At 36.8% G+C, this 24,745-nt stretch overlaps 6 protein-coding genes across 6 annotated transcripts; 2 read left to right on the forward strand and 4 right to left on the reverse strand.

The window, feature by feature from the left end:
- Positions 1-88: 88 nt before the first annotated feature.
- RO3G_04557 (uncharacterized protein) lies at positions 89-2,491 on the reverse strand (the record flags this gene model as incomplete). Its single annotated transcript, XM_067659147.1, has 5 exons — positions 89-784; positions 838-1,050; positions 1,100-1,193; positions 1,250-1,586; positions 1,654-2,491. 5 exons carry the CDS (start codon positions 2,489-2,491, stop codon positions 89-91), a joined length of 2,178 nt encoding a protein of 725 aa, XP_067515248.1.
- Positions 2,492-7,305: 4,814 nt separating this feature from the next.
- On the reverse strand, positions 7,306-9,851 carry RO3G_04558 (uncharacterized protein; the record flags this gene model as incomplete). Its single annotated transcript, XM_067659148.1, has 6 exons — positions 7,306-8,001; positions 8,056-8,268; positions 8,316-8,409; positions 8,466-8,802; positions 8,864-9,678; positions 9,817-9,851. 6 exons carry the CDS (start codon positions 9,849-9,851, stop codon positions 7,306-7,308), a joined length of 2,190 nt encoding a protein of 729 aa, XP_067515249.1.
- Positions 9,852-14,929: 5,078 nt separating this feature from the next.
- On the forward strand, positions 14,930-16,240 carry RO3G_04559 (uncharacterized protein; the record flags this gene model as incomplete). Its single annotated transcript, XM_067659149.1, has 3 exons — positions 14,930-15,600; positions 15,677-15,832; positions 15,880-16,240. 3 exons carry the CDS (start codon positions 14,930-14,932, stop codon positions 16,238-16,240), a joined length of 1,188 nt encoding a protein of 395 aa, XP_067515250.1.
- Positions 16,241-17,083: 843 nt separating this feature from the next.
- RO3G_04560 (uncharacterized protein) lies at positions 17,084-18,749 on the forward strand (the record flags this gene model as incomplete). The annotated part of the gene is made up of 3 exons (XM_067659150.1): positions 17,084-17,335; positions 17,382-18,205; positions 18,251-18,749. The coding sequence occupies 3 exons, from the start codon at positions 17,084-17,086 to the stop codon at positions 18,747-18,749; spliced, it is 1,575 nt and encodes a 524-aa protein (XP_067515251.1).
- A 456-nt stretch (positions 18,750-19,205) lies between these two features.
- On the reverse strand, positions 19,206-19,959 carry RO3G_04561 (uncharacterized protein; the record flags this gene model as incomplete). Its single annotated transcript, XM_067659151.1, has 2 exons — positions 19,206-19,613; positions 19,666-19,959. 2 exons carry the CDS (start codon positions 19,957-19,959, stop codon positions 19,206-19,208), a joined length of 702 nt encoding a protein of 233 aa, XP_067515252.1.
- A 309-nt stretch (positions 19,960-20,268) lies between these two features.
- Positions 20,269-22,883, reverse strand: RO3G_04562 (uncharacterized protein; the record flags this gene model as incomplete). The annotated part of the gene is made up of 5 exons (XM_067659152.1): positions 20,269-20,935; positions 20,986-21,669; positions 21,720-22,049; positions 22,099-22,456; positions 22,517-22,883. The coding sequence occupies 5 exons, from the start codon at positions 22,881-22,883 to the stop codon at positions 20,269-20,271; spliced, it is 2,406 nt and encodes an 801-aa protein (XP_067515253.1).
- Positions 22,884-24,745: the final 1,862 nt, after the last annotated feature.

Genomic DNA, 24,745 nt, shown 5'->3' on the forward strand with positions numbered 1-24,745 from the left:
ATGAAAATAAAAAAGTATGTAAGCATTTATTGATATAAAAAGAAGTATAGTACATTACACATCAAGTCTTGTGTATTCATGTCTTTGCTTATAGGGTAAAGCTGCCTGATTGTCTGATATCACGGCTTGATGCACCGATGTGAAGCGTGAACTGGCCAGATGGAATGACCCATGAACTTGACTTTATATCCCAGATACTGAGCTCAGTCGATCCCAAGGTAAACTTGACCGTCGTCTTCTTTCCCTTCTTGATAAGCACCTTTTCAAATCCACGAAGTACCTTGGGTGGCTCTCCAGCGCTTTCAGGGAAGCTAAGATACGCTTGAACAACCTCAGCACCATCAAGGGATCCGCTATTCTTGACTACAACAGAGGCTGTCACCTTTGCTTTGTTGTTGTGGCCCTTCTTGGCCTTTAACTTCAGATTGCTGTAGGTAAAGTTAGTGTAAGACAAGCCATGACCGAATGGGAACTGAGGAGTGATGTTTTGTGCATCAAACCACTTGTAACCCATCAGGAGCTTTTCCTTGTAGACAATCTTGGCAGAGGAATCGATCTTGGCATTATAGTCAGAGGCCTTTTTGGCGATGGTGTAGGGAAGACGACCAGAGGGGTTGACTTTACCAGTAAGGATATCAGCAAGAGAGTTGCCAGACTCTTGACCAGGAAGACCGGGCCATACGACTGCTTTAATGTTAGGATGATCAATCCAAGGCATCAGCACGGCGCCTACAGAGTGAATGACGACAACAGTATTTTTGTTAGCATCAGCAACAGCATTGATCTAATAAAGAAGATGAATACAAGTGCTTAATATATGAAAAAGACAGTCCATACCAAGTTATCACCATTGTGCCATAAAGAAAGGTTGTTACGATCACCAACATTACCATCAACGGTGATATATTGTTCACCAGAGTCAGAATTAGAAAATACAAAAGCAATATCAGCATCCTTTGCAGCTTTGGCTGCTGCCTCAAGATCCCAATCATCCAATGATTGCTTGTAGTTGACTTTCTTACCCAAGGCATTTTTAATACCAGTGATAGGCTATATGGAAGTCAGTACAATTCAAAAATAACTACAAAAAAAGACTTACATCAATAAGATATGGGAAATCGGAAGTGCCAGATCCCCAACCTTGAACGAGTGTTCCATCATCGCAACCGTGATCTTCACATGCATTGATACCCCTACAAAAAAAGATGAATAACAAAATTGGGAATATCTTTATAAGGCCTATACTCACTTGGGATTATTTGCAGCATCACTTCCGATAAAAGCAACACTCTTGACTGACTTGACAGGCAAGGCACCGTCATTCTTCAAGAGTACAGTTGAAGCAGCACCCATTTCACGTACTAACTTGTAGTGATCAGCTTGAACGTTGACGTAAGGGGAATTTTTCATGTCAAAAGAATCGAGAGCAACTTTAGGATAGCCACTTTCTTGTTTAAATCTATACCAAGTGGCAACAATGCGGGTGGCCATATCAGTAGCACGTGACTTGGAGACTTTGCCATGGTCCACAGCAGCTGTCAAATTTTTGCCAAAGTAAGAGTTATTTGAATGATAAACAATATCACCTATGGTGTCAAATTATACAAGTCAGTACACTTACTATTTGTAAAGATATACAAAGAAAACATTCACCTGGCATGGTCATATCAAGTCCATGATTTGCAGACGGAACAGTGGACATAGTAGCAGACCAGTCTGATTGTACAAAGCCCTTGAAGCCAAGCTCGCCCTTCAAGACAGTGTTCAGGAGATAATCATTTTCACAAGCATAGGTACCATTTGCTTTGTTATAACTACACATAATAGAGCCAACGCCTGCTTCAACCGAACGAGCAAAGGGCCAAAGATAGATTTCGTGCAAAGTTCGCTCATCCACATCTGAGGATTCTGTAGTTCTATTCATCTCTTGTTCATTGAGTATATAATGTTTGGCAGTAGCAATCACCCCTTGACTTTGGACACCAAGGATAGTCTCAGTACCCAACACACCCGTCAGATATGGATCTTCACCTCCTGATTCCCAACCACGACCACCTTCGGGAGTTCTCATAAAGTTTATTGCAGGACCCAACATGACATGAACGCCTTTGCCACGGAATTCTTTGCCCAAATATACACCACGTTCATAGATAGCCTTGCGATCAAAGGAAGCGGCAGCGTTGATACCAGCAACACCTGAGGTGACATTCTTGCCGTATCGAATACCAAGAGGAGCGTCTTGTAAGCAGAGAGAAGGGAAATCTGGATTTTTTATCGCGTACGTATTACCCACACAAGGACCATTTTGCCATCCGACGCCGGTCGTAATGTTGACCATTTGTTCAAGAGACATCTGATCTACCAGTACCTTGGCTTTAGCGTAGGCATCGTCCCATGAACGAAGATTGACCTTGGCTTCAGCGATTGGTAGGACGGTATTGGTCGCTATTAAAACTGCCACAGCAACAGCAGATAGGGAAGGAATATACATAGGAAATGTGGATGAAAAGAGATTTGCGGGAAAAGTGTCGTCCTTTTGTATTGATCCATTTTCCAGTTCCAATGATTTCCCAAAACTATAAACTGATATAGTAACATTGATTCAATCCTTTTCTATCATTATCCCGAGTATTAAATCCGGGAAGAATTGTATAACTGAACTGATCCCGCTCATAAAGATGGAGTATGGTCTATGTCTCATATAAAAAACAAATTTCAGCAGTATTCATGACTTTCCCATGATTGATAAAGCATAATAAAATGGTATTACCATGTACATGACACAAAACAACATATTCATATTAATAGACTATTCCGCTCTTTGTTATTTATAAAGTAGGTAAAATATATACCTTGATTAGCTCGATCGTGTTCAAGCTATAGCAAATTGATGCTTCAGATATAGATGCCACTTGTAATGCAAATTAGGATGGTTTATTTGATTATTGTTACGATTTATTTCTCAGCATTTCTTGATTGATGTAAACACTGTAATACAATAATCCAGAAAAAGAAAGCATGGCCTATATTATAATCTTTTTTTTTTTTTCCTTTTTATTACCTTGTACACGTCTACTACTACATAAAAACAGACAGTTTTTCGGACCGAATGAAAGACACCATTTATTGGTTTCTTCTCAAAGCACATCAAATCTACTGTCACTAATGAAGAAACACGAAATCCTTATTGAAGGTGGCTGTTTTTTTTTTTTTTTTTTCAGTTTATTGCCGAAAGATGAAAAGAGGAAATAGATGACTTTTTTACTTTCCTATATGTAGCACTGAACGGGACAATTTCTTGTGATCTTGTTGCTTTTCCCTGAAACAAGACCTTCAAAACACTCCGGCACTCGCGGTATAATGTGAACAAACTTATGATCTCACACCAAACCATGAAGCTAACTCTTTAACGAATAGTTTAGCTTTGTCAGGTAAGCAAACCAGTGAACCAAAGAGTATTACGATCAGCATTCTGCGAGTTCTACTCATTCACTGCTCACTTTAAATCATTCAGGGTTTTCTAAGTTGTACAGTCCCGTTTTTAAAAAGGACGGAACTAGGATCATGCGAAAAACATTGAACCGGGACACTTCAAAAATATGTATAACTGCATTAAATAAACTAATCAAGACAAAAAGGAAATTATGGTAGATAAATTGACATTCTAGTAGACCATTAAAAATAGTTTTTAAAGACGCTTTGAACCCCTCAATGGAGTATATATGGCAACCAAAAATGAATAAAAATCACTAGCTTTTTTTTTTCTTTCAGTATAGTTTATAAAGAGTCATTTGACAGCAAATTGCCGAACATGCTTATGTAAGGATCTTTAGTAACAAAAATATCCGAGTGACTTTTTCGCACTAGATTCATAGTTCAAATTACGTTCAAGTGCAGCCACCATCTCAATTCGTATGAAAGGAATATACTTTATCCGACAGTCTGCCGTTATATGGTCAAATTGAAATACCACAACATGTGTTATTTATATAACAATAAAAGTTGAAAGTGTTATATTTATTTCAAAAGTTTAAAGGTTGGAATTTTAAAAACTGATACAATATGATGACATATTTTAGAGTGCCTTATACTATTGTAAAGCAGAATATGTGACATGCACCTGTAATCTAAGTAAAATGTGCCGCTTTATGACTAACAGTCGACAAACTTACCTTCCAGAAGGAAAGAAATATTTTTTTTACCATGTTATCCGTAATGATGCCTACAGCTCGAGCTTTTTTATCCTTATTAATTAGTAGCCGTTTGAGACATTAAAGATAGAGTCTGTTTACGGATAAACGTTTATGTCACACCAAGACTTGAATATTGCTAGTATGCGAAAGTTTACATAGAGACCTACAATATATAGTCAGTCGCCAGATCTTTAGCAGAAGTCATCTCACATTAAAATTTATTCGTGTTTTCAAGAAAATTTGTTTTACTGAAAATCACATATTTATTCTCAGTACTCTCCAAGTAGGCATACTGTAAATTTGAAAGAAGTAAAATTTTCATTGAAAAATACTGCAAATGGAAGTTTGGCTTCTGAACAATGAAGGGGCGCGGCTTTTACTATATTTTGAATAAAGAAACAATGTATGACTTGTCTTTGACAAAATGGCTGCATAATCTCGGATAAAAGGGAAAGGGAATATGTATATCTCCTATGTTGAAGATATCATGGTGAAGCGATCGCATCGAGGCAATAATATTAGAGAATGTATTTAGAATAATTCCTTTATGGTATGATGTGTTTACAGCTTTCTTTTAGGAAGAAGCCACTGCAGTCTGTCACCAGTCGTATAGCTGATAAAAAAATTCAACTTTTGAAGAGTACTCGTTTAGATCTTTAATTGTAAGTTTTTTCTTGATCTATTCAACTAAGATTTTTGAAATTTTGATACAAAAATCAACATGTAATTCCAAAGCTCTGAATTTTGTTCTTGTCTACATTATATTTATTCTCGTTTTTAAGCTCGTAATGGGCGAAATAACAAAATTCATAGTATCTGTCGTCTTTAGATTGCATATGTATTCTACTTCTTTACTACTAAATTGGGATTATCAATACTATACGCATATTTCTTTACGTTATCATTAATATGATAATTGTCTGTCACCTTTTCTTATATCCTTATCTATAAATAATGCTTGTGATTAAAGAATAAAACATTTATTACAATGATGCTTTGAAGTGCTTTTTTTTTTATTTTAAAGATCTTTCCTCAAAAAGAGATGATCCTTTTTAGACTATCCTTCTTTTTAAGAGGCTGTAGATTTTCAGTATCAAGTATAAGAATATCACTTGCTCTCTGCACAAGCTGTAAGAAGAAAAAAGACACTTGTGGCTTTTAAACTGAACGATGCTTGCTTTTTTAATGGGTTGATACATTGGAAAACCAATGTTCTCTGGTTCTGATCTACCCAAACCACGACATTCATTATCAGGAACTGCTAAATTAACATGGAACCTTGTATTCTTAATCAGAAAAGGTTGTTAAATATTGGTTAGCAAAAAAAAAAAAAAAAAAAAAAAAAAATGGCAATGGTGTATTGAAAAAATCAATTGATACTTTGACAGCTTTTAAACCTAGCGATTACCAGCGTGCGATCATTGATAAGGGGACAGGTTCACATTAAAAAAAATACTATAATTGAATGTATTCATCTCCTTACATAACCCAGCTAATAACGATTGAAAAGGCATATAAATACTAATACTTGCGGATGTTACTGAGTAAACTGCTTGTTCCTATAATATTAATAGATAATTGTACATATTGATACCATAAGCAATGTTGGCCACAGTACTTTAAAAGGGTCTGTTTGAATTGATGATGTCATAGTTATTTGTTCATATCAAATGGGTCTAAGTGCATTTGTCATATTCTCTTTTTCAGTAATATATCTTGCCTCAAAATTAAGACGTGATTTCTCATTAAACTAAAAGACTGTGAAAAAAAAGATCACATTCTTTATTTAATATCATTGTATCTAGTATTTATATCGTTTTCATAAAGGTTCAATTTGATCCTTTCTAAAATACTTTAATTATGACTATAGATCTAGGATGAATAAAGTTTAGTATGAAGATCTGTTCCTGGTCATGCAAATGGACTATTTATATCTATTTTTCATTTATGTATGATTGCCTCAGGAGCTACATTAAAACAGCTTGTGCTGATCTAAAGGAGCAAGATTAGTTATGATTGAATAAGAGAAAAGGATGTAGTAAAGCTTTGTACAACATTCATAGTTTTGGTTTTTTTTTTTTTTTTTTTTTTTTTTTCTTGTAGATTGAATATGAATCATGTTTAAAGTATGTCGGAGCACAACACAAGATTTACCGATTCTTAATGAGCAAGCACAATGCCATTGCAGGGCCGCTGCTGAATAAATGCTTCCACATGCTGGCAATATGTCTTGTAGTTCAATGATTGCTAGTATACTCCAAGAGATTTGTAGTAATCAAATCTGTTTTGTTCACAAAATGTTGATAAAGAATAGCAACTCAATAGCACCAAATATATAAAATAGTTTTATCTAATAATATATATCTAGAGTTATATGCTTTTTATAGTGTAAATATTTAATATATATACTATGCAGTTGGCTAAATGATACATTTTAGCATGCTCTTCATTGATTAGTCTTTTTTGTTAAGATGTACATATTAATAGGTCTATATTTCCGTATGCTCACGTTATTAATCTTTAATAATGCTTGATTTCTATACAATAATTATTTTGATGTACAATAAAATTAATGAATCTATATATAAGTACTTGAGGAATACAAAATGTTTCCTCCTCATCAAGTTTATTTTCACGCCAGGGAGGTTGTTGATTCTCTTTTTGCAGGCTTTTGTGGTTTTAAATCTTTTCAGCGGGCTAATCAAATTCTAAGCTAACATTCATTTTTATCATTACCAAAGTTGACATCGACTCATAAGAATTTTTGAGATTGTAAGTATTTTAGAAGCAAATCATTTTAGAAAATAATTCAGAAAAGACATAACAATAATAATAATTTTTTTTGTAATCCTTTATCTTGAAAGCGAGGAAGAAAGTCATTGAAAAACGATTTGCTTCCTTAAAGCAAAAAGCAATAATAATCAGCATTACAAAATACAATATTAAACATGATGCTTGCAAGTTGTTTGAAAGCAAAACTGGCGAATATGAATACATAAAATCAACCTTATAAACAAAGGAGACTCGAATAACAAAAAGTATGTAAACATTTATTGATATAAAAAGAAGTATAGTACATTACACATCAAGTCTTGTGTATTCATGTCTTTGCTTATAGGGTAAAGCTGCCTGATTGTCTGATATCACGGCTTGATGCACCGATGTGAAGCGTGAACTGGCCAGATGGAATGACCCATGAACTTGACTTTATATCCCAGATACTGAGCTCAGTCGATCCCAAGGTAAACTTGACCGTCGTCTTCTTTCCCTTCTTGATAAGCACCTTTTCAAATCCACGAAGTACCTTGGGTGGCTCTCCAGCGCTTTCAGGGAAGCTAAGATACGCTTGAACAACCTCAGCACCATCAAGGGATCCGCTATTCTTGACTACAACAGAGGCTGTCACCTTTGCTTTGTTGTTGTGGCCCTTCTTGGCCTTTAACTTCAGATTGCTGTAGGTAAAGTTAGTGTAAGACAAGCCATGACCGAATGGGAACTGAGGAGTGATGTTTTGTGCATCAAACCACTTGTAACCCATCAGGAGCTTTTCCTTGTAGACAATCTTGGCAGAGGAATCGATCTTGGCATTATAGTCAGAGGCCTTTTTGGCGATGGTGTAGGGAAGACGACCAGAGGGGTTGACTTTACCAGTAAGGATATCAGCAAGAGAGTTGCCAGACTCTTGACCAGGAAGACCGGGCCATACGACTGCTTTAATGTTAGGATGATCAATCCAAGGCATCAGCACGGCGCCTACAGAGTGAATGACGACAACTGTGTTCTTGTTGGCATCTGCAACAGCATTGATCTAACAAAGAAAGATGAATACAAGCGCTTAGTATATGAAAAAGACAACGCATACCAAGTTATCACCATTGTGCCATAAAGAAAGGTTGTTACGATCACCAAGGTTGCCATTTATAGAAGCAATTTCCTCGCCAGAGTCAGAATTAGAAAATACAAAAGCAATATCAGCATCCTTTGCAGCTTTGGCTGCTGCATCAAGATCCCAATCATCCAATGATTGCTTGTAGTTGACTTTCTTACCCAAGGCATTTTTAATACCAGTGATAGGCTATATGAAGGTCAGTACAATTCAAAAATAACTAAAAAAAGACTTACGTCAATAAGATATGGGAAATCAGCAACACCAGATCCCCAACCTTGAGCAAGTGTTCCGTTACTACAGGCGTTAAGGTAGCAAGCATTGATACCACTAAGAAATCAACTTTATGAGTACGACAAAACAAACTTTATAAGTCTGTTATTTACTTTGGATCGTTTGCAGCATCACTTCCAATAAAAGCAACACTCTTGACTGACTTGACAGGCAAGATACCGTCATTCTTCAAAAGTACAGTTGAAGCAGCCCCCATTTCACGTACTAGCTTGTAGTGGTCAGCTTGAACATTGATGTAAGGAGCAGAATTTTGATCAAAGTTATCGATGCCAACCTCAGGAAAGTCCTGGTCTTGCCTGACTTTATACCAAGCAGCCACAATACGAGTAGCCATATCTGTCACGCGTGACTCAGAGACCTTTTTGTTGCTCACAGCATCTGTCAAGTTTTTGCCAAAATAAGAATCAGTGGATGTAACAGTGACACCACCTGCGTTATGAGGAACTTGTTTAGTCTTTCACCCTAAGGAATGAGGAAAGGGATGGCTTACCTGGCATGGTCATATCAAGTCCGTTATTTGCAGATGAGACGGTAGACATAGTAGCGCCCCAGTCTGATTGTACAAAGCCCTTGAAGCCAAGCTCGCCCTTCAAGACAGTGTTCAGGAGATAATCATTTTCACAAGCATAGGTACCATTTGCTTTGTTATAACTACACATAATAGAGCCAACGCCTGCTTCAACCGAACGAGCAAAGGGCCAAAGATAGATTTCGTGCAAAGTTCGCTCATCCACATCGGACGATGATGTGTGTCTGTTGAGTTCTTGCTCATTGAGTAGATAATGTTTAGCAGTAGCAATCACCCCTTGACTTTGGACACCAAGGATAGTCTCAGCACTCATGACGCCACTCAAGTATGGATCTTCGCCTTCTGATTCCCAACCACGACCACCTTCGGGAGCTCTCATATAGTTCATTCCAGGACCCAACATGACATGGACGCCTTTGCCACGGAATTCTTTGCCCAAATATACACCACGTTCATAGATAGCCTTGCGATCAAAGGAGGCAGCAGCGTTGATACCAGCAACGCCCGATGTAATGTTATTAGCCCCTCGAACACCAAGAGGACCGTCCTGCAGACAAAGAGAGGGGAAATCTGGTTTGGTAGTAGCGTATGTATTGCCAGCACAGAGGCCCTTGCCATATCCAATGCCGGTTGTGATGTTGACCTTTTGTTCAAGCGACATTTGATCTACCAGCACCTTGGCTTTAGCATAGGCATCGTCCCATGAGAGAACATTGACCTTGGCCTCAGCGCCTGGCAGGACGGCATTGGCCGCTAATAAGACCGTCACTGCGATACTAGAAAGAGATAGGATATGCATTCGGATAATAATAATTTTTTAATAAAAAAAAACCTGAATGGAAGAGAGAAAAATAAGCTCTTTTTATACTGATTGATTTTTTCAGTCCTTTCACCTTATTTTACTGATGACGTACCTGTAATTTCCATGAAGTTTACCAGCATATTGCATACAAATTCCAAAGAAAAGGGATAAATCGGTATTGAAAGCGACAGATCAACAAAGTTTTGTACAAAACTTTGTGGGTTCTTGGCTATTCCATATTAGTAACACAACTCTGTGTTTTCGAGCAACACAAGGTTTGTATGGCCCAATGACGCTGATTTGATCAAACTCCACTTATTTGTTTCCATTTTTGGGTTTTAACCAGTTTCTGGGTAATATCGCCCTTTAATAAAAATACTTTTACTGTTTTCAGTTTTTTTCCCAAAGAAAACAACACCTCTGAATAAACCTAGTTTGTATTATATTAGTCTTGAAGCTTTTTGTAAGGAAAAAAAAGAGTGGTAGTAACCAATACTAAACAAACAAAGATAGCGAATGACAAAAGATTGTTGTATAATGCAGTGTTTGTTTGCTTTGATTTATTAGAAAATGAGATGAATCCTTCTTTCTGCCATTTTGCAAAGGCTCGAGTGATGCTCTTTATTTAAATCTCCGAGATGATTGGGAGAATTTGCAGAGATAGATCTGGAAAGAAAGAGACTTTATGATCAGGCAAAAACTGTATATACTGGAGCCGCCCTGAGCTGCGTATTTTCAATTTATAAGCATCGCTTTTCTCTCAGCATGGGAAGAAGCTAACGCGTCAGGTGAAATTGTTGCTCTTTCTTTTTCTCATGATGAGTCATTCAACATGGCCAAAACCAGGTATCTTACTGGACCTATTTTACAATTGCCAATGTCCCTTTTCGTTTTTCTGATACAAATCAACGGATAGAAAAGTGTATACACTTTTTTTACACTAAATTGGATTTTTTCAGCTGCTCCAGCGTATGAGCGACTGAAAAACCAAGTTAAAAAATCGTGTTTTTATACCGGCAATTCAAATTAAGGAGGGAATGATAGATTACAGTACTTCACTTCTGGTATTATGTAGGTGGATTTGTAGGAGAACTCACAGTACTGCAGTTGTCAGTTTACTATTTACATAGAATCACATTCCTGATGCTCATGGTAAAAGAAAATTAGTTTACACACTTTACTGGTTTATTCATACACTTTAATGCTCGAGTACGTGTGTGTAAAGCTGGCTTTCCCGTCTGTAAAGATCAATGTGTTTCCTTCTTTTGTTTCTTTGATTTCCATTCATTTTGATATGCTTGATTCTTCTTTTTATAGTAGAGTATGTTTATACTATAAAACCAAGTTCAACTTGATTTGTTTAAATTTACACATTGGCTTTATTTTGTAATAAAAAACAGTTTGTCATCAATCCCAATAACAAAATCATTTTAGGCCACCTTGATGAACGATTTATCCAGTATGCCGCGGATTGATCAACACTTGTATATAGAGTAGAAAAATAAGGAAAAAAGAGGGAAAGAGCAGAAAGTTTTTATTCAATCATGTAGAAACAGGTCACTATCTGTGCTTTTGACTAGTGATAGGCTTAATCAAACCTTTAGTGAAGTATCAAATGAACAAATGAAGTAGGACCAGAAAATTTGTCTCATCCATTAAAGCATAATTAGATTCTGCAGATCCCTTGACCCTGATCTATTGAATCTCTTGTTGGGAACAAAACACAAGTAAAATTTTAAACTTACCTTGTACTAATTTTCAGTTTATATCTTATTGGATTTACTTTTTTTTTTCTTTGCTATCAAAACACGATCAGTCTATGTGCTAAAATGAAACAGCTCACCGAGTTTCTGATTACTCTAGTTGCAAATTCTGGTCTAGGTTTTATCTGGTATCTATCACTGGCAAAATTTACAAGTTACACCCAAAGCACATTGAAATGCTTGCTGGCAGTATCTTCATCCTCCATCACTTCACACTCATGTTACACATCCCATAAATCTATACATCTGAGCACGCGGATAAAACATGTTTCACTTGACTTGAGAAAGTATGGTGACACATGTCCCTGAGTTTGCACTTCCTGAATTGGCTGTACAAAGGCCCTTTCGGAACCGCCCATGAATAGATTCAATATCATTAAGGGCAAGTAGGAATTTGTGCATTTGAAACTTTACTGATATCATACCACTACCGTTAAAGAATTTCACTAGGTTTATAGCTTATCTCATCTCTTCACAGTTTTGTTTTCTGTAGCTTCGTGTTTTATCTTGATATGGCCCTTTAAGCTTAATCACTCTTTGTATTGATGCTTTGATAAGCAGCCATATCCTGAAGCACAATGAATCTTTGACCATTAAAAAGATTCTCCTACTAGTGTTATTGCTCATCAACAAAGGTACAAAAACTATCAAGAGCACATCAGGCTTTAATCGAACTGCTATTTTATCTACAAGTAAGTAATAAAGAATCATATTTGTAAATAAGCTTTCAAATCTTGATAGATGAAGCAACCAATCAAACGAAATATCTGACCAAAAGACCTTCAGGACGTGATAGCGCAACTTTATCGCGAAATGTACAACTTTGACAGAAGGTTTGTCAATTAGAGTAACCTCTTTCTTTTTTGTCTTTAGAACTGGTTTACTACAGTTACGATCAAGAATATTATACACTTCTGTGCATTGGATTTTTACAATCTTCTTGACCTATTTTTAGAAACACTTTTTCTTTTGTCATTTAGCCAAAGGCAAGAGAATATGGACAAGCAGAACTAAAGAGAAGCCACGCATATCAATTATGATATTGTCTATTTTTATACCTTATTTCTTAAAATGGAATAAAAGAGGTTTCTACAGAAAGCTGTATTTCACAGAGAAATTGCAGTCTATCCTCATTCGTTTTGAGTATCTTCAAGAACAAGACACTTTGAAATTAACAAGGTATCTGTTGTCTGTTTCATTTTGAAAACATTTGCTTTGTCCACTTGGCTCTGCACAAATATATATGCCGTAGACCTTTTTCATGCACTTTTTATACACACTGAGATATATGTTCTTGGTCAGCAAAATGGCTCATCTAAATTCTCAAAAATGATTCCTGTTTAAAGACTGAATGGAGTTTTTTTTTTACTTGTCTTTATATGTACACAAATAATAGCAAAAGCACTTTGACTGTCACTGGTGTCGATGAATAGCAGCAAATGGCTTTTAATCGTATATACGTCATGGTGCTTTTTAGCAATTCTTGTCGTGTCAAACTCTTCAGACTTTGTTGACAAGGTATAGCATCAATAAACTCATGTTTTATTCCAAAATAGAACAAATCCTATCTTGCGTTCAACAAACAATAGAGGATGAGTCAGATATTCTTGGATGATAAATTTTGGTGGATAGATGAAAAGATTCAGTCAACGTTGACCAATGGTAAATCATTTCAAAGCTTTAATATGTAACAAAATTTTCTTTGCAACAACTCAGTTGCTACTCAGATATTATTCATTTAATTCCCTTTTACAAGATAAACCCTTTGAGTTAGGCTCACTGTTCATCTTGTCTTTATTATCTAGAAAATAAATTAGCTCAATTTAAATGGTCCTTGTCATCACAAAAAAAAAATTTTTTTTTAGTTGAGAATTCACAGAGGTGTATTTCATAGGATGTATAATAAAAATACTGATGATATAGAAAAAAAGTATGTGATTATTCAAATTTATAAGCAATGCAATTCTGAGATTGAGAAAGGATAAAGATAGTATTTTTGTCGTATGATAACAAAAGGTAGTAATAAAGTCTTACGTAAAGTAAGACTTGATGATACACTATAGATTATATGATGCTTATCACAGATAATAATGATACATACGTTTTATTTATTCAGACTAAACTATGCTAAGCATGATCTCATGCACAAAGTTCTAAAAGCTCGGCTTCTATTGTGTTCCTATTCCGAAAAAAAAAAGGGACAATCAATCAGTTTTCCCAATTCTTCCCCCTTTCTTTTCCTTTTAAAAGCCCTAGTGACCCATGTCAATCATACTCTAACCTAAAAATATCAAGACGTTTATTTCATAAAAGGCTATTTGCTATTGGAGACGTAATGTGAAAAATATAAAAAAGAAGGCTATAACGAAATACGTGTAACATTTCCTATTCTTTTCTGTTCATTAAAGATGTTACATCAAAAATACACGCCGTGTGAACAATATGCGCGGAAATTGTGAACAGTATTTTTTATTGGTTACTAAAATGATTTTAAGCGTTTATGTTTAATTTGTGTTGTTGTTTTTATGAGAAAGACAAAAAAGAAAACATTCATGTCTTTTTCATGAGTTTTGTGACTAAAAAACGTTTGATGTTAAAACTACAATGATCATGTATAAATATGGGATTTCCGCGTTTGGAAGACCCATTCAATCTTTTCTTTTTGTATGAAATAATAAAAAACAGTGTCAATCATAAAAAGAGAAAATAAAGAAAAGATAAAAGTAAAAAATAAATGGTTCAACGGTTGGTTACAAGACATTTAAAATTAAAATTTCATGTTGTTAGGGAGTTTAGTATTGAAACACACTGATTTGTACCTATCTTGAAAAAAAATATAGAAAGTAATAACAGATTAACCTTTTTTTTTTTTTTTTTTTTCTTTCTTTCTTTCTTTCTTTTCTTTTCTTATTTTCTATTAATTATACTCATCTTTCTTTTTTTTTTGCTTGATAAATGACAGAGATCAAAGGTTTTATTTAAGCTTCAGATTTGACTGTATTTTAACCTTTTTTAATTAGTTAAAGTGTTTTATACGCTTGGCAAATTAAATGCAATACGTATTACGACATTTACAATGATAGTAAACAATAGAGAAGGAGAAGAAGATGACTTATCAACAATTCCAGTGTCACTTAATAGTTGTTTGTGGTCTATTTATTCTTCTAGGTAAGATATAAAAAGTAATCATCTTCTTACTTACACAAGTTAGCCCTGATATCATCTGCAGAGACCACGATCTATCTGTTTACACTGCCAGTTTTCGTGAGTCAAATCTAAAAGAAAAATCATTTATTTGGCAAGGACATGGTTCGTTCTCTTGGATTATTGAAGAACAAATAAAAGTTTATGGTAGAAGATGTCTTACAGATAGATCAGCTATAGAAATATACATTGATCTTCAACCAGTAAAATACTTGCCATCTTCATATGAAATAATTCTTATTTTTCTATTTATAGACAATGAAGTGGACTAAAGATGATTTCTTTTCTGCACTAAGATCAGAATCACTTGAGCAAATCAAATCTTGTACATCAACGCCTTTACATACAACATGTCAATGTTACAATGTCCCACATCCACAACTATTTCCTCCACAGAGGATGATTGAAAATGAAGCAGAAAAGAAATCTACAAGTCAATTACCTTCCTTGCCTTCCTTGTCTTCTGTCTCTGTCTTTCGTCCTGAACCCATTTTCCCTACCAACACGTCACCAAGCAGCTACTATCAGCAACCGCCAAAAGAAACTGAAGTTTCTTCACTTTCTATAGCCACAGCAGCAACAGTGGTGAATGACAGGAGAAAATCTGCATTTACATCTATTTCAGATAAAGCAGCATCTAGTTCAAGTAGTAACAGTAGTAGAAGTCATTCACCTGAAATTCAAAATGAACCAGGTCCATCTTTTAAAAAGAGAAAAAAGACACCTGAGCTCTATAAAGAGATAAAACCAAAACAGGTCAATACGACTGTAAGAACTTATTATGAAGTAGAAAAAGACAGCCAAGGTGTTTATATCTTACCTGCCGAAGTTGACTCTTGGACAGTGATCAACCTTGGTACGGTTATTTATGATAGACCAGCCTATCATAATCAAAGGTATATCTATCCAGTCAATTATACTGTACGCAAGTAAGCATCCCCTTTCCCTCCTATTTTTTTCTTTTCTTTTTCATCATCCCACGTATACAATTAAGCTTATTTCTAGGTGGTACCGAAGTATGGTGGATCCCAAAAGTGATACACAATATACCTGTCGCATATTGGATAATGGGAGGGAACCTAAATTTGAAGTAACAGCAGATGACTGTGACGAGACTTATTCTGGACCTACGCCCACTACCGTTTGGACAAAAATCGTTCGGTAGGTTATCAAGCAAGAGTGTAACAATCACTAACTAAAAATAATAGACAAGCCTTTGCGATCCGAAATCAGGAATATGGCCATAACCCGGTGGGCCCAGATTTCTTTGGGTTACGTAAGAATACGATTGCTAAAATGATTCAAGACCTGCCCAATGCTTCCAAATGCTCTCAGTATGTCTGGCAGACGTTTGAACCGGCGAGGATCAGTAAACCAGGAAGAAATCGTCGCAGGGCGGTGATGGATGTGATTGGGGGTGTGAATTATGGGCTAACAAGTGGTCGATTGCTCAGTAGTGTGCCTACTCAATATGCTTCAAGATATGAGCGAAAGGGTCAAAGACAGCTCTCGGCTTCCTCTGCCTCTTCTAATTCAATCAATCATTCTCCTCAATTGAGTGATCATTAATAAGTGTAAATGTGTGTAAATAAGTGTGAATATGTATAATTGCTTAAAGTGACATTGTTGTACAGCTTGCCAAAAAAAATTTATATAAACAAAAAGCCTTGTATATGTTTTTCACATGCGTCGGAAATAAAATAAAATAAAAAAATAGGTTATTGAACATGGCACTGAAAACTTTATCATCCATAAAAAGAAAAAAGACATTTAAAAAGCTATATAAAGATTTAAAAGAATGAATAGATTTTCCTTCTTTTAGGCAACACGCACACTTTTTATTTATTTACAACTGTACATGTCGCAGTTGACTGTGATTGGATGGCAATGCATAAAGCGGATACTTAATTATCCTTGGACAATCGTAACAGAAAATGGAGGCTGTTGTTATCCACTGATTTAGATAAAAGGGGACATGAATACATTTATTATCGATCACTTTATTTTGTAGCTTATGTATCATGAAGCTCAAATAAAACCAGTGCTAGTAACGCGCGTAAAATATTCTAAAGACAACCAAGAGTACACCCATTTAGCTCAACAGCACAAGAGATCATCAAAAGACGCAAGAAGCACAGATGATTTAAATACAGCCAAACTGACTATACGAACAAAGGTGTACAAATCAAATTTGAAATTACAAAAATCATTAATTTTCAATGAACCAATATTACACAAAGAAACCAAATGAAAAAGGGGGAGAATAAGAGGGGAACAGAGGAAGCCAATGATCTCCTGTTGAGGTCAAGCGAAAACAGGATAATTTGTACTTGTGTTACCGGGATTTTTTAAACTTTTTTTTTTTTTTTTTTTTTTTAAAAAAAACAACTGAAAAGCAAATGCCTTATTTTAATGGCAAGATCCAATAAATTACAAAAGCCACCTCGTTTTTACTTTTGGAGAAAAACCTTGTCTTTATCTGACCTCAACTTACCACGCCGTTCAAAAATCACTGTTGATGCCCTTCGTACATTAAGTTTACTTCCTTCCATCTTTGGTTGGGCATATAACTGGAAACAGGCTTTACAGGTCCCACTGCGTGATGCAGGAGGTGCTGTTATTCTTCAATGCTCTCAGCTTGACTATGTTGTTGCTAGTTTTTGGGTAAAGGATAATGAAAGAAAGAGATGTTATTGACATTGGAGAATAGTGTGCTTTGGCAGGTTATTGGAATTGGATATTGACAACGAGTATGATGAGACGTTGGATATACCATTATGAGATCACCAATGCCATTGTTCGTCTCATCACATTCATTGTCATCACTTGGTCCATTTCAGCCTTTGTCAGTTCTCACAATGGTCCCGATCAGCCAATTCGTACTTGGATGATCAACTGCTTCATATTACTCATCACCGACATTATTCGACTTTCGATTGTATCTGATCCAAAATACCACGGCAAGAACGCCAACGTCAAGGACCCCAATCTGTTCTTGAAGCTGACCATCACCAAAGTGCTCATCATTCCCATGTCAGTCGCCACTTGTCTTTCAGTGATTGCCGTCTTGATACAAATTGACCAACTGCATTATGTGACGAGCCAATTGATGACGGGTCCGGTGTATCCAGAGTCCATCACGGCCAACAAATCTACGTTGTTGATCTTGATCATCTCTTGCTGGTCACCTGCTTGTTTCGAAAGGAGACAGATGCTACGAAAAGCATCCCTGATAAATAATACAGACTATCGCTTCGTACTCGGTCAACCTCCTTCAGCCAGATCACAGCTCTGGGTTGGACCAGAGATCATTAAGGAATCCAAAGTGTATCAAGACATCATCCTCGTCCAGTCCTCTGATACCGAAGCAGATAAAAGTAGAAAGGTCTTTGAAGCCGTCAAGTGGGCCAAACGATTAGATCATGATTATATTGCCAAAGTAGATGATAATGTGTTTGTGCGTTGGGATGTTATCATTCAAGAACTGAATGATATGAAACCCAGAGAATATTATTGGAAAGGGCTTACTTATAGGTAAAGAAGGATGAGCAAAAAGTGAAATCTAAAATGTATGTTTAGAAATATACCCACTCGTATCTTATCAAATCATAAAACACTCAAGACAGACTATGCATTACCTATAATTCCAGCTTATACCCACAGCATGCTCTATCTCTTCTCAAGAGACCTGCTCGACTTGATCGTCTACCCCAGCTCGCCCAGACGTTTCATCCAAGGCAAAGAAGACGGTGAAAACTTCGCAATTTGGCTGTTTGGATTCAACATCCAACCTGTACATGACAGACGCATACAGGATGCAGATGATGTGTGTGAGAATGATCTGATTGCTAAACGCATGGAAAAGACGGCTGATATGCTCAAGATGTACTCCAACCTTCACAGCGGACGCTCGCTCTGTGCTGGATTTGATACCAGTGGTTGTGCACTTTGTTATGCCTGTCAGACCAAAAAGCCAAGTTGGAGAACATTGAATTTGGCCTGTGATCCTCTTCAAGGCATCACCTTGCGTCAACTCGTCGGCTTTTCTCATCTGGCTGGCTTGACGTCCAACTCCTAGCTTTTTGATTTGCCGCTCACAACAGCACAAATTGCTCATCCACTCTCCCTATTTTTGTCTATAAAATACATTAGGCACACGTCCCGTATTTTTTTTTTTTTTTTTTTTCCTCCGTTTATTTATTTTTTTTTATACAAGCGAAGTAAAATGGCTGTAAGTTGACTAATCAACAAAAAGACAAAAAACTTATTTTTATTTAGACTTATGTTTTTAATGTTGAGATGTCTTGTTCAGGCTGCTCTAATGCTGTTGAAAGAGCCTTGAAAAGATTAGGTAAAGATGGTAGAAATGGGTTACTTTAATATTTAAATAATACAATATAATATAGGCGTTGACAGTGTTACAAGTGATTTGGAAAAACAAGAAGTAGTTGTTGTCAGTGACCTTCCAGTGGAAGACGTGTTGGCTGCTATTCAAAAGACGGGCAAAACTGTTTCTGTAAAGAATTAAATAAAGCTATGAGCCATTCCAAACGATGGTGATTTCACCTTCTCCTTTTGATGACTCACCCGCTGTTACTTTCTCTTTGGATGACGTGGGTGAAGCAGAGGCCTTGTTTTTATCGTCAAAGGGATCATCCGTTTTTTCTGGTTTTAAGGTCTTTTTAAAAGACGCACTTCGATTCAATCCGTCATGAACCTTGACCGTATTGACGCGCATGATCTGAGGTTTTGCTCGAATCACTTGAGTGGCTTGAATGACCGTTGCCTTTTGCTGCTGCTCTGAATTAGATTCGACAGAGGCTCGTCTGCTGACATGATTGGAAGCAAAAGTTGAAACGCTGGCATGTCTATTGTCTTCTGTACTTTGTCTGTGTGATTCAGGTACGAATGTAACGGGTATCACTCCTGAAGTCACTCTTGACTAGACACAAACAAAAAAAGTTAAAATGAGACGTATACACTTTAATTATTACCTGTTGAGAAGTGTGCATCATTTCCTCTTGTTGTCTTGGTGTCATGTTTCTTTTACTTGAATTATTGACAACTGCTCTTTTTAATGCCAGTGGTATCGCATTCTTTTTTTGTTTGTGTCGAATAAAGATATAACCTAAACACCCCAGTAGTGCGCCTCCGCCCACTAAACCACCGACAAGACCACCAATGAGACCAGCATTACTCGAAGAGGAATTGAAAGAGTTTGAACCTGATAAACCAATGGCTTCTGGTGACATGCATGTTGGTTCTGGACAAACACCTTGACTGGTCATGGTTCCCACAATACATACATTGCCATCTGAACAACTTGGTGAACAAGTCTTTGCACAACCTTTTTTTGAATACAAGTAAGAAAAAAGAAGAAAAAAAAAAAGATTTATTTTTCAAAATTTACTTTGTGCATTTATACTATAAATAAACAAGAACAGTAAAATAAATACAGGGCTTTTCATCCTCTCCCTCTCTCTCTCTCTCTTTTAGTATGAAAAAAAAAGAAGGGAAACAAAAGAAAGTTTTATTTTAATTAAGAATCTAATATACAAGTGTGACAAGAAAAATAAAAAAATTAAATTCTAATAAAATCAATTACCATGTTTCATAAACCCTTCCCACTCATTCCAAGTAATCCCACTAGGCACATCCCACAAAGGGACATCGGACTTTAAACTTGAGAGATCAAAGTCTTGTAATAAATTCATATGGTTGCTGGTGAATAGATCAGATTGAAATTCCAAAGGATGATTTAATGGCTGCTGATCCTGCTGCTGCTGCTGCTGTTGCTGCTGTTGCTGCTGTTCCTGCTGCAGTGCCTGACTCAATCCTGCCTTGTTATTGTCACTCAAGGATCTTTTATAGAATCCAAAAGAATTCAAAGAGAAATTAAACATGTCTTCTGGTCGAGTACTATTTAAAGATGGACTGTTTGCAGCCAAGGCGGTAGCAGAGTGGTTTGGATAGAGTAGATTGTCTGATACAGATGGCAAACTCTCTCGAGTGATGATGACTGACTGATGGGCGTTTGATACAGGGGATGGGCTAGAATCTGGTGAATAAGAAGTTTCTGTAGGTGGCACAAAATAGGAGGAGGCGATGGCAATCAAGACCTTGACGGTACGCGTACGATAGAGAGAAGGTTCGCATGTATAGAGCCTTATACATCGATCCAGAGCTTCCTGTCCTTCTTTCCGCAGCAGTTGATTTTCTCCTCTTGCGTTGTGTAAAAAGATGATGGCTGCTTGAAATATACAACTATAGATAGACAGTGAGTGAGTATGATTGATGGAAACATGAAATTTTACTAGGTCGAGGGGCTCCAGGGAGCATTTGCTAATGCACTTCCACTAGATATTTCTGCCGCATGAAGTACATAATAGGCTGCGCTTGTACAGATACTAAGTGCTCTGAATGCCAATTCGGTATCATCTGTTTCTGCAGTAATAAAGGGTCGGTAAATAAAAATCAAGACGGTATAATAGAATATTTGAAAGACAGGTGTGCTTTCTGTATCTTCAGATTTCAAAAGCCCTTCTTTCAAAACAGATTGTTTCCAAACATCCAAGTTGCGTTCTAAGTTATCAATGGCCTCTTTACTTCTCTTGTGTTTATTTTTGGTCGAATAGAGCGCGACGAGGACTTGACCGAGTAAGTCTGTGATACCAATGAAACGCCGAAACCCGTCATAAAGTAATGTGTTTTGATCCACAGCAGTATAGGCCTCAAGAAGGAGCGGAGGTATAATTTGAGCCTTTGTACGAGGCGTGCTTGAGTCCAGTTCATAGGACGAAGGTAGTTTGACATCAAATTCATCATCAATAATGGAAATCGGTCGACCGAGCTGAGCAGAGACCCATCGATCAACAATATAGCATGCATACCATAGTCGTCTTCGAAGCTCGATTTCTTGAGGCGGAATATTCCAATTTGAGCAATCGAGATGAAGTCCCAGATCTTGAGCTAAGCGAATGGCCATACCTGTAATAAACCTATTCTGTATTTAAGAATAAAAAGATGAGAATTGAGTTTCTGATCTTACCAATAACTCATGTCTTCATCATCATTATCTGCTTCATCTTCGATATACATGCTAAGTGTCAAAAGTGTTTGTATTGTAGAAATTAGAGGTCTTTTATGCAAAATGCTAATAATTTGATAGGCTTTCTCTTTTAGCTGTTTTCTCATGGTCACAAACTCTTTTTGTGTTAGTTTGCCTTCAACATCTCTTTCTGTTGCAATCATGGATCCAATAAAAACTAGGGCATAAGTCAAGTATTTATCGGGTGAAGATGGATTACGAAAGTAATATTGCTCCAGATATTCAATCTTGTTAATAATCGGACAATCAGCGTGCAATTGACAAAAGTACCTAAAGATCATTAGTAACAATACCGTGATCTGAGCAATATCCTGTTTACTTGTGAACAAAAATATCTGCTATTTCAGCCGTCATCAGTGTGATGTCTTCAAGCATTTTGGCTCTCTCAGGCACTGGCGCATTCAATTGGACGGCTAAAGGGCGTTGAATTTCTTTTGTCTTTATGATAACATGTTCCTCCGTATCGTTGTTTACTTTTTGTATAAACCAAGAAGGTTCAGCCAAGAATCGAATCTTTCTTTTTGACATCAAGATATCTTGATCCACTAAATGCATACCAGAGCTTGATCCTACATATCGAGTACGTTGATAATCTTTGACTGTCAAACCATTCATCTGTTGCTGAAGTGCTTCTATTTCAGGTGGCAAATCCGCCATCATATGGCATGCCAGTCCAGCTATATATTTTTTTTATTAGCAACATTCATCATGCTGGGTGTGTGTAAAGGGTAGATTACTAGGCATATCATTCTCGTCGACTTGTTCTTCCTCTTCCTCTTCCTCTTCGACATCTTCTATATCTTCTAATCCAAGTTGTTTATTTTTTGCTAGATTCTGGAGCAGCCCCTCCATGCGTTTCAGACGATTCTCAAGCATCTCTACATAACTTCCACCTTGAGGACCTCTCTTTTTTTGTTTTGTCAGATAAACACAATCCACTTGCGCTTGTTGACATTTCGTACAAGGTTGTCTGAGACTGCCATCGCAGCGAGTCTTTTTTTGTCGACAAAAGTCACAGCTTCTTTTCGATCGTGTACGTTTTGTTTTTAGGATCTCGATAGGTTGATGGGGTTTGTGATTGAATGCAGGTGCAATTGGGATCATATTGAAAAGGATAATTCTAAAAAAAAATGCTAGATAAACTCAAACCTATGGATGGAATTCATGTCGGAAATTAATTAATCCGAGACATTCATTTACTTGTTAGTAAACGCCGATTATGCCGGAGTCGGTTTATCCCCTCCGTTTTCAGCTTCATAGTGCCGGTGGCTTTATATGGCGAATTTATGAAACCATATATCATGGCAGAAAGAATATACATCTTAATAGCTCAGTTCCTTTATCGATCACTCACATGTGCCGGATAATATGCTTCCAGGCTATTTTCTATCTTGTGTCCAACACACTAAAAGATATTAACAATACAACTTCTCAAGGACGGCCCGGTAGCAACAAATGCCCCGTTCTATCAAAAACCTACCCTCTCATACCTTCCGTAGCACTAAACATATTATCTACTACAGCATCTATTATGAGGGATGCAGGATCGCGGACCTGAACCACTCTTTCTTCTGTCGCCCACAGATCGTGATTGATCTTATACTCTGGTTACCTATGACAACTCAAGAGCGAAACAGTTGTATTCGCTGGCGTATTGGTTGGTTGCCTAGAGGCAGACTAAAATCACGCCCAAGATATCCCTCATGCAAGCTCACACGTTACACATTGTCTCGTTAGGCATCAACGATTTTGCCTTTCTGTAACTATTTCTTGATCCCTTATTGTTCCTCTTTAGTAAGCTATTCGCGTGCTCTTTTGTTTCCTTACGATAGATCGGCTCTTGGTCTGTTATATGTTTGATCCTATTTGAGGTTGATCAACTACAACATGGTTGTCTTTCTCAGAGCACTACTTCTCTTGGTGAATGCTTCCTTTGTTGGATCAGCTCACATCCTTAGCTTTCTGGTTCCTATACCATTTACTTTCATCCTTTTTTGCCCTTGTTCCCTAAGGTTTTTTTTTTTTTTTTTTTTTTGATTGATCTTACCCGGGCGGTTGTTTATTTTTTGCGCTCAATTGCACATTGAATGAATAAAATCCTTTATTTTTCCCTGAATAGTGGATTTGAAACTTCGATTAGTGGAAGTTAAACATCCACTTTTCATAATGATAAAGATCATTCTTACACTCACTCTTTATTTATTTTTCTTTTATTACTATTTGTGTACCATTTTCAAAAAGTAAAGTCGCATTTTTACAAATTTTATAATACGTTTAAATAATGCTTTTAAAAGCTTAAATGAACACGCGGTGTCTCAAGTCACCATAATTGCCCTAGCCAGATCAAATGAGACATGAAAGAAGCTAAAAAAATCCCTTATGGAAGCAAGGGCAAAAAAGGAAAAAGAATGTGAATGAGTAGTGAGAGAAAGACGTGTCATAGACATCTGTGTGAGGTCGGCTGACGAAGTTGGCGAATCTTTTTATGTGAAGTAGGTGGTTAGGTTCATAAAGGATAATACAAGCAGTTGGATGAACATATTGGATATTTATCTACAAAGTGTATACATGGTCAAGGATATGTCCTGTGCGGTACTTGTATGGTGGGCAAGGTCATACGATGCTAAGTCGTCGATGTCAATAAGGTCAGACTGGGCAAAGAAGTTGGCAACAGCATTGTAAATGGGAGTCTTGAATTGTCGGAGGGCGGCGCAGATTCTATGGAGGAATGCTTAGCGAGCATGTTGTAACCTGCGGTCAATAGGTTCATTGATGAGAGTAGGGTCGCGAATGATTGATGGATCTAAAGGATCGAAATTGCAACGGACTGTAATATTGAATTTGCTTAATTGTAAACGGATCTCAGTTTCATAACCAATGTGGGTAAGGAAGCTGACCAAATTTCTATCTGAATAATGAATATCCAGAATTCGACGGGTGTTGACATGTAACCTGCAAACGCTGGA

Source organism: Rhizopus delemar, genomic scaffold, assembly GCF_000149305.1.
Source record: "Rhizopus delemar RA 99-880 supercont3.3 genomic scaffold, whole genome shotgun sequence".
Classification (NCBI taxonomy): domain Eukaryota; kingdom Fungi; phylum Mucoromycota; class Mucoromycetes; order Mucorales; family Rhizopodaceae; genus Rhizopus; species Rhizopus delemar.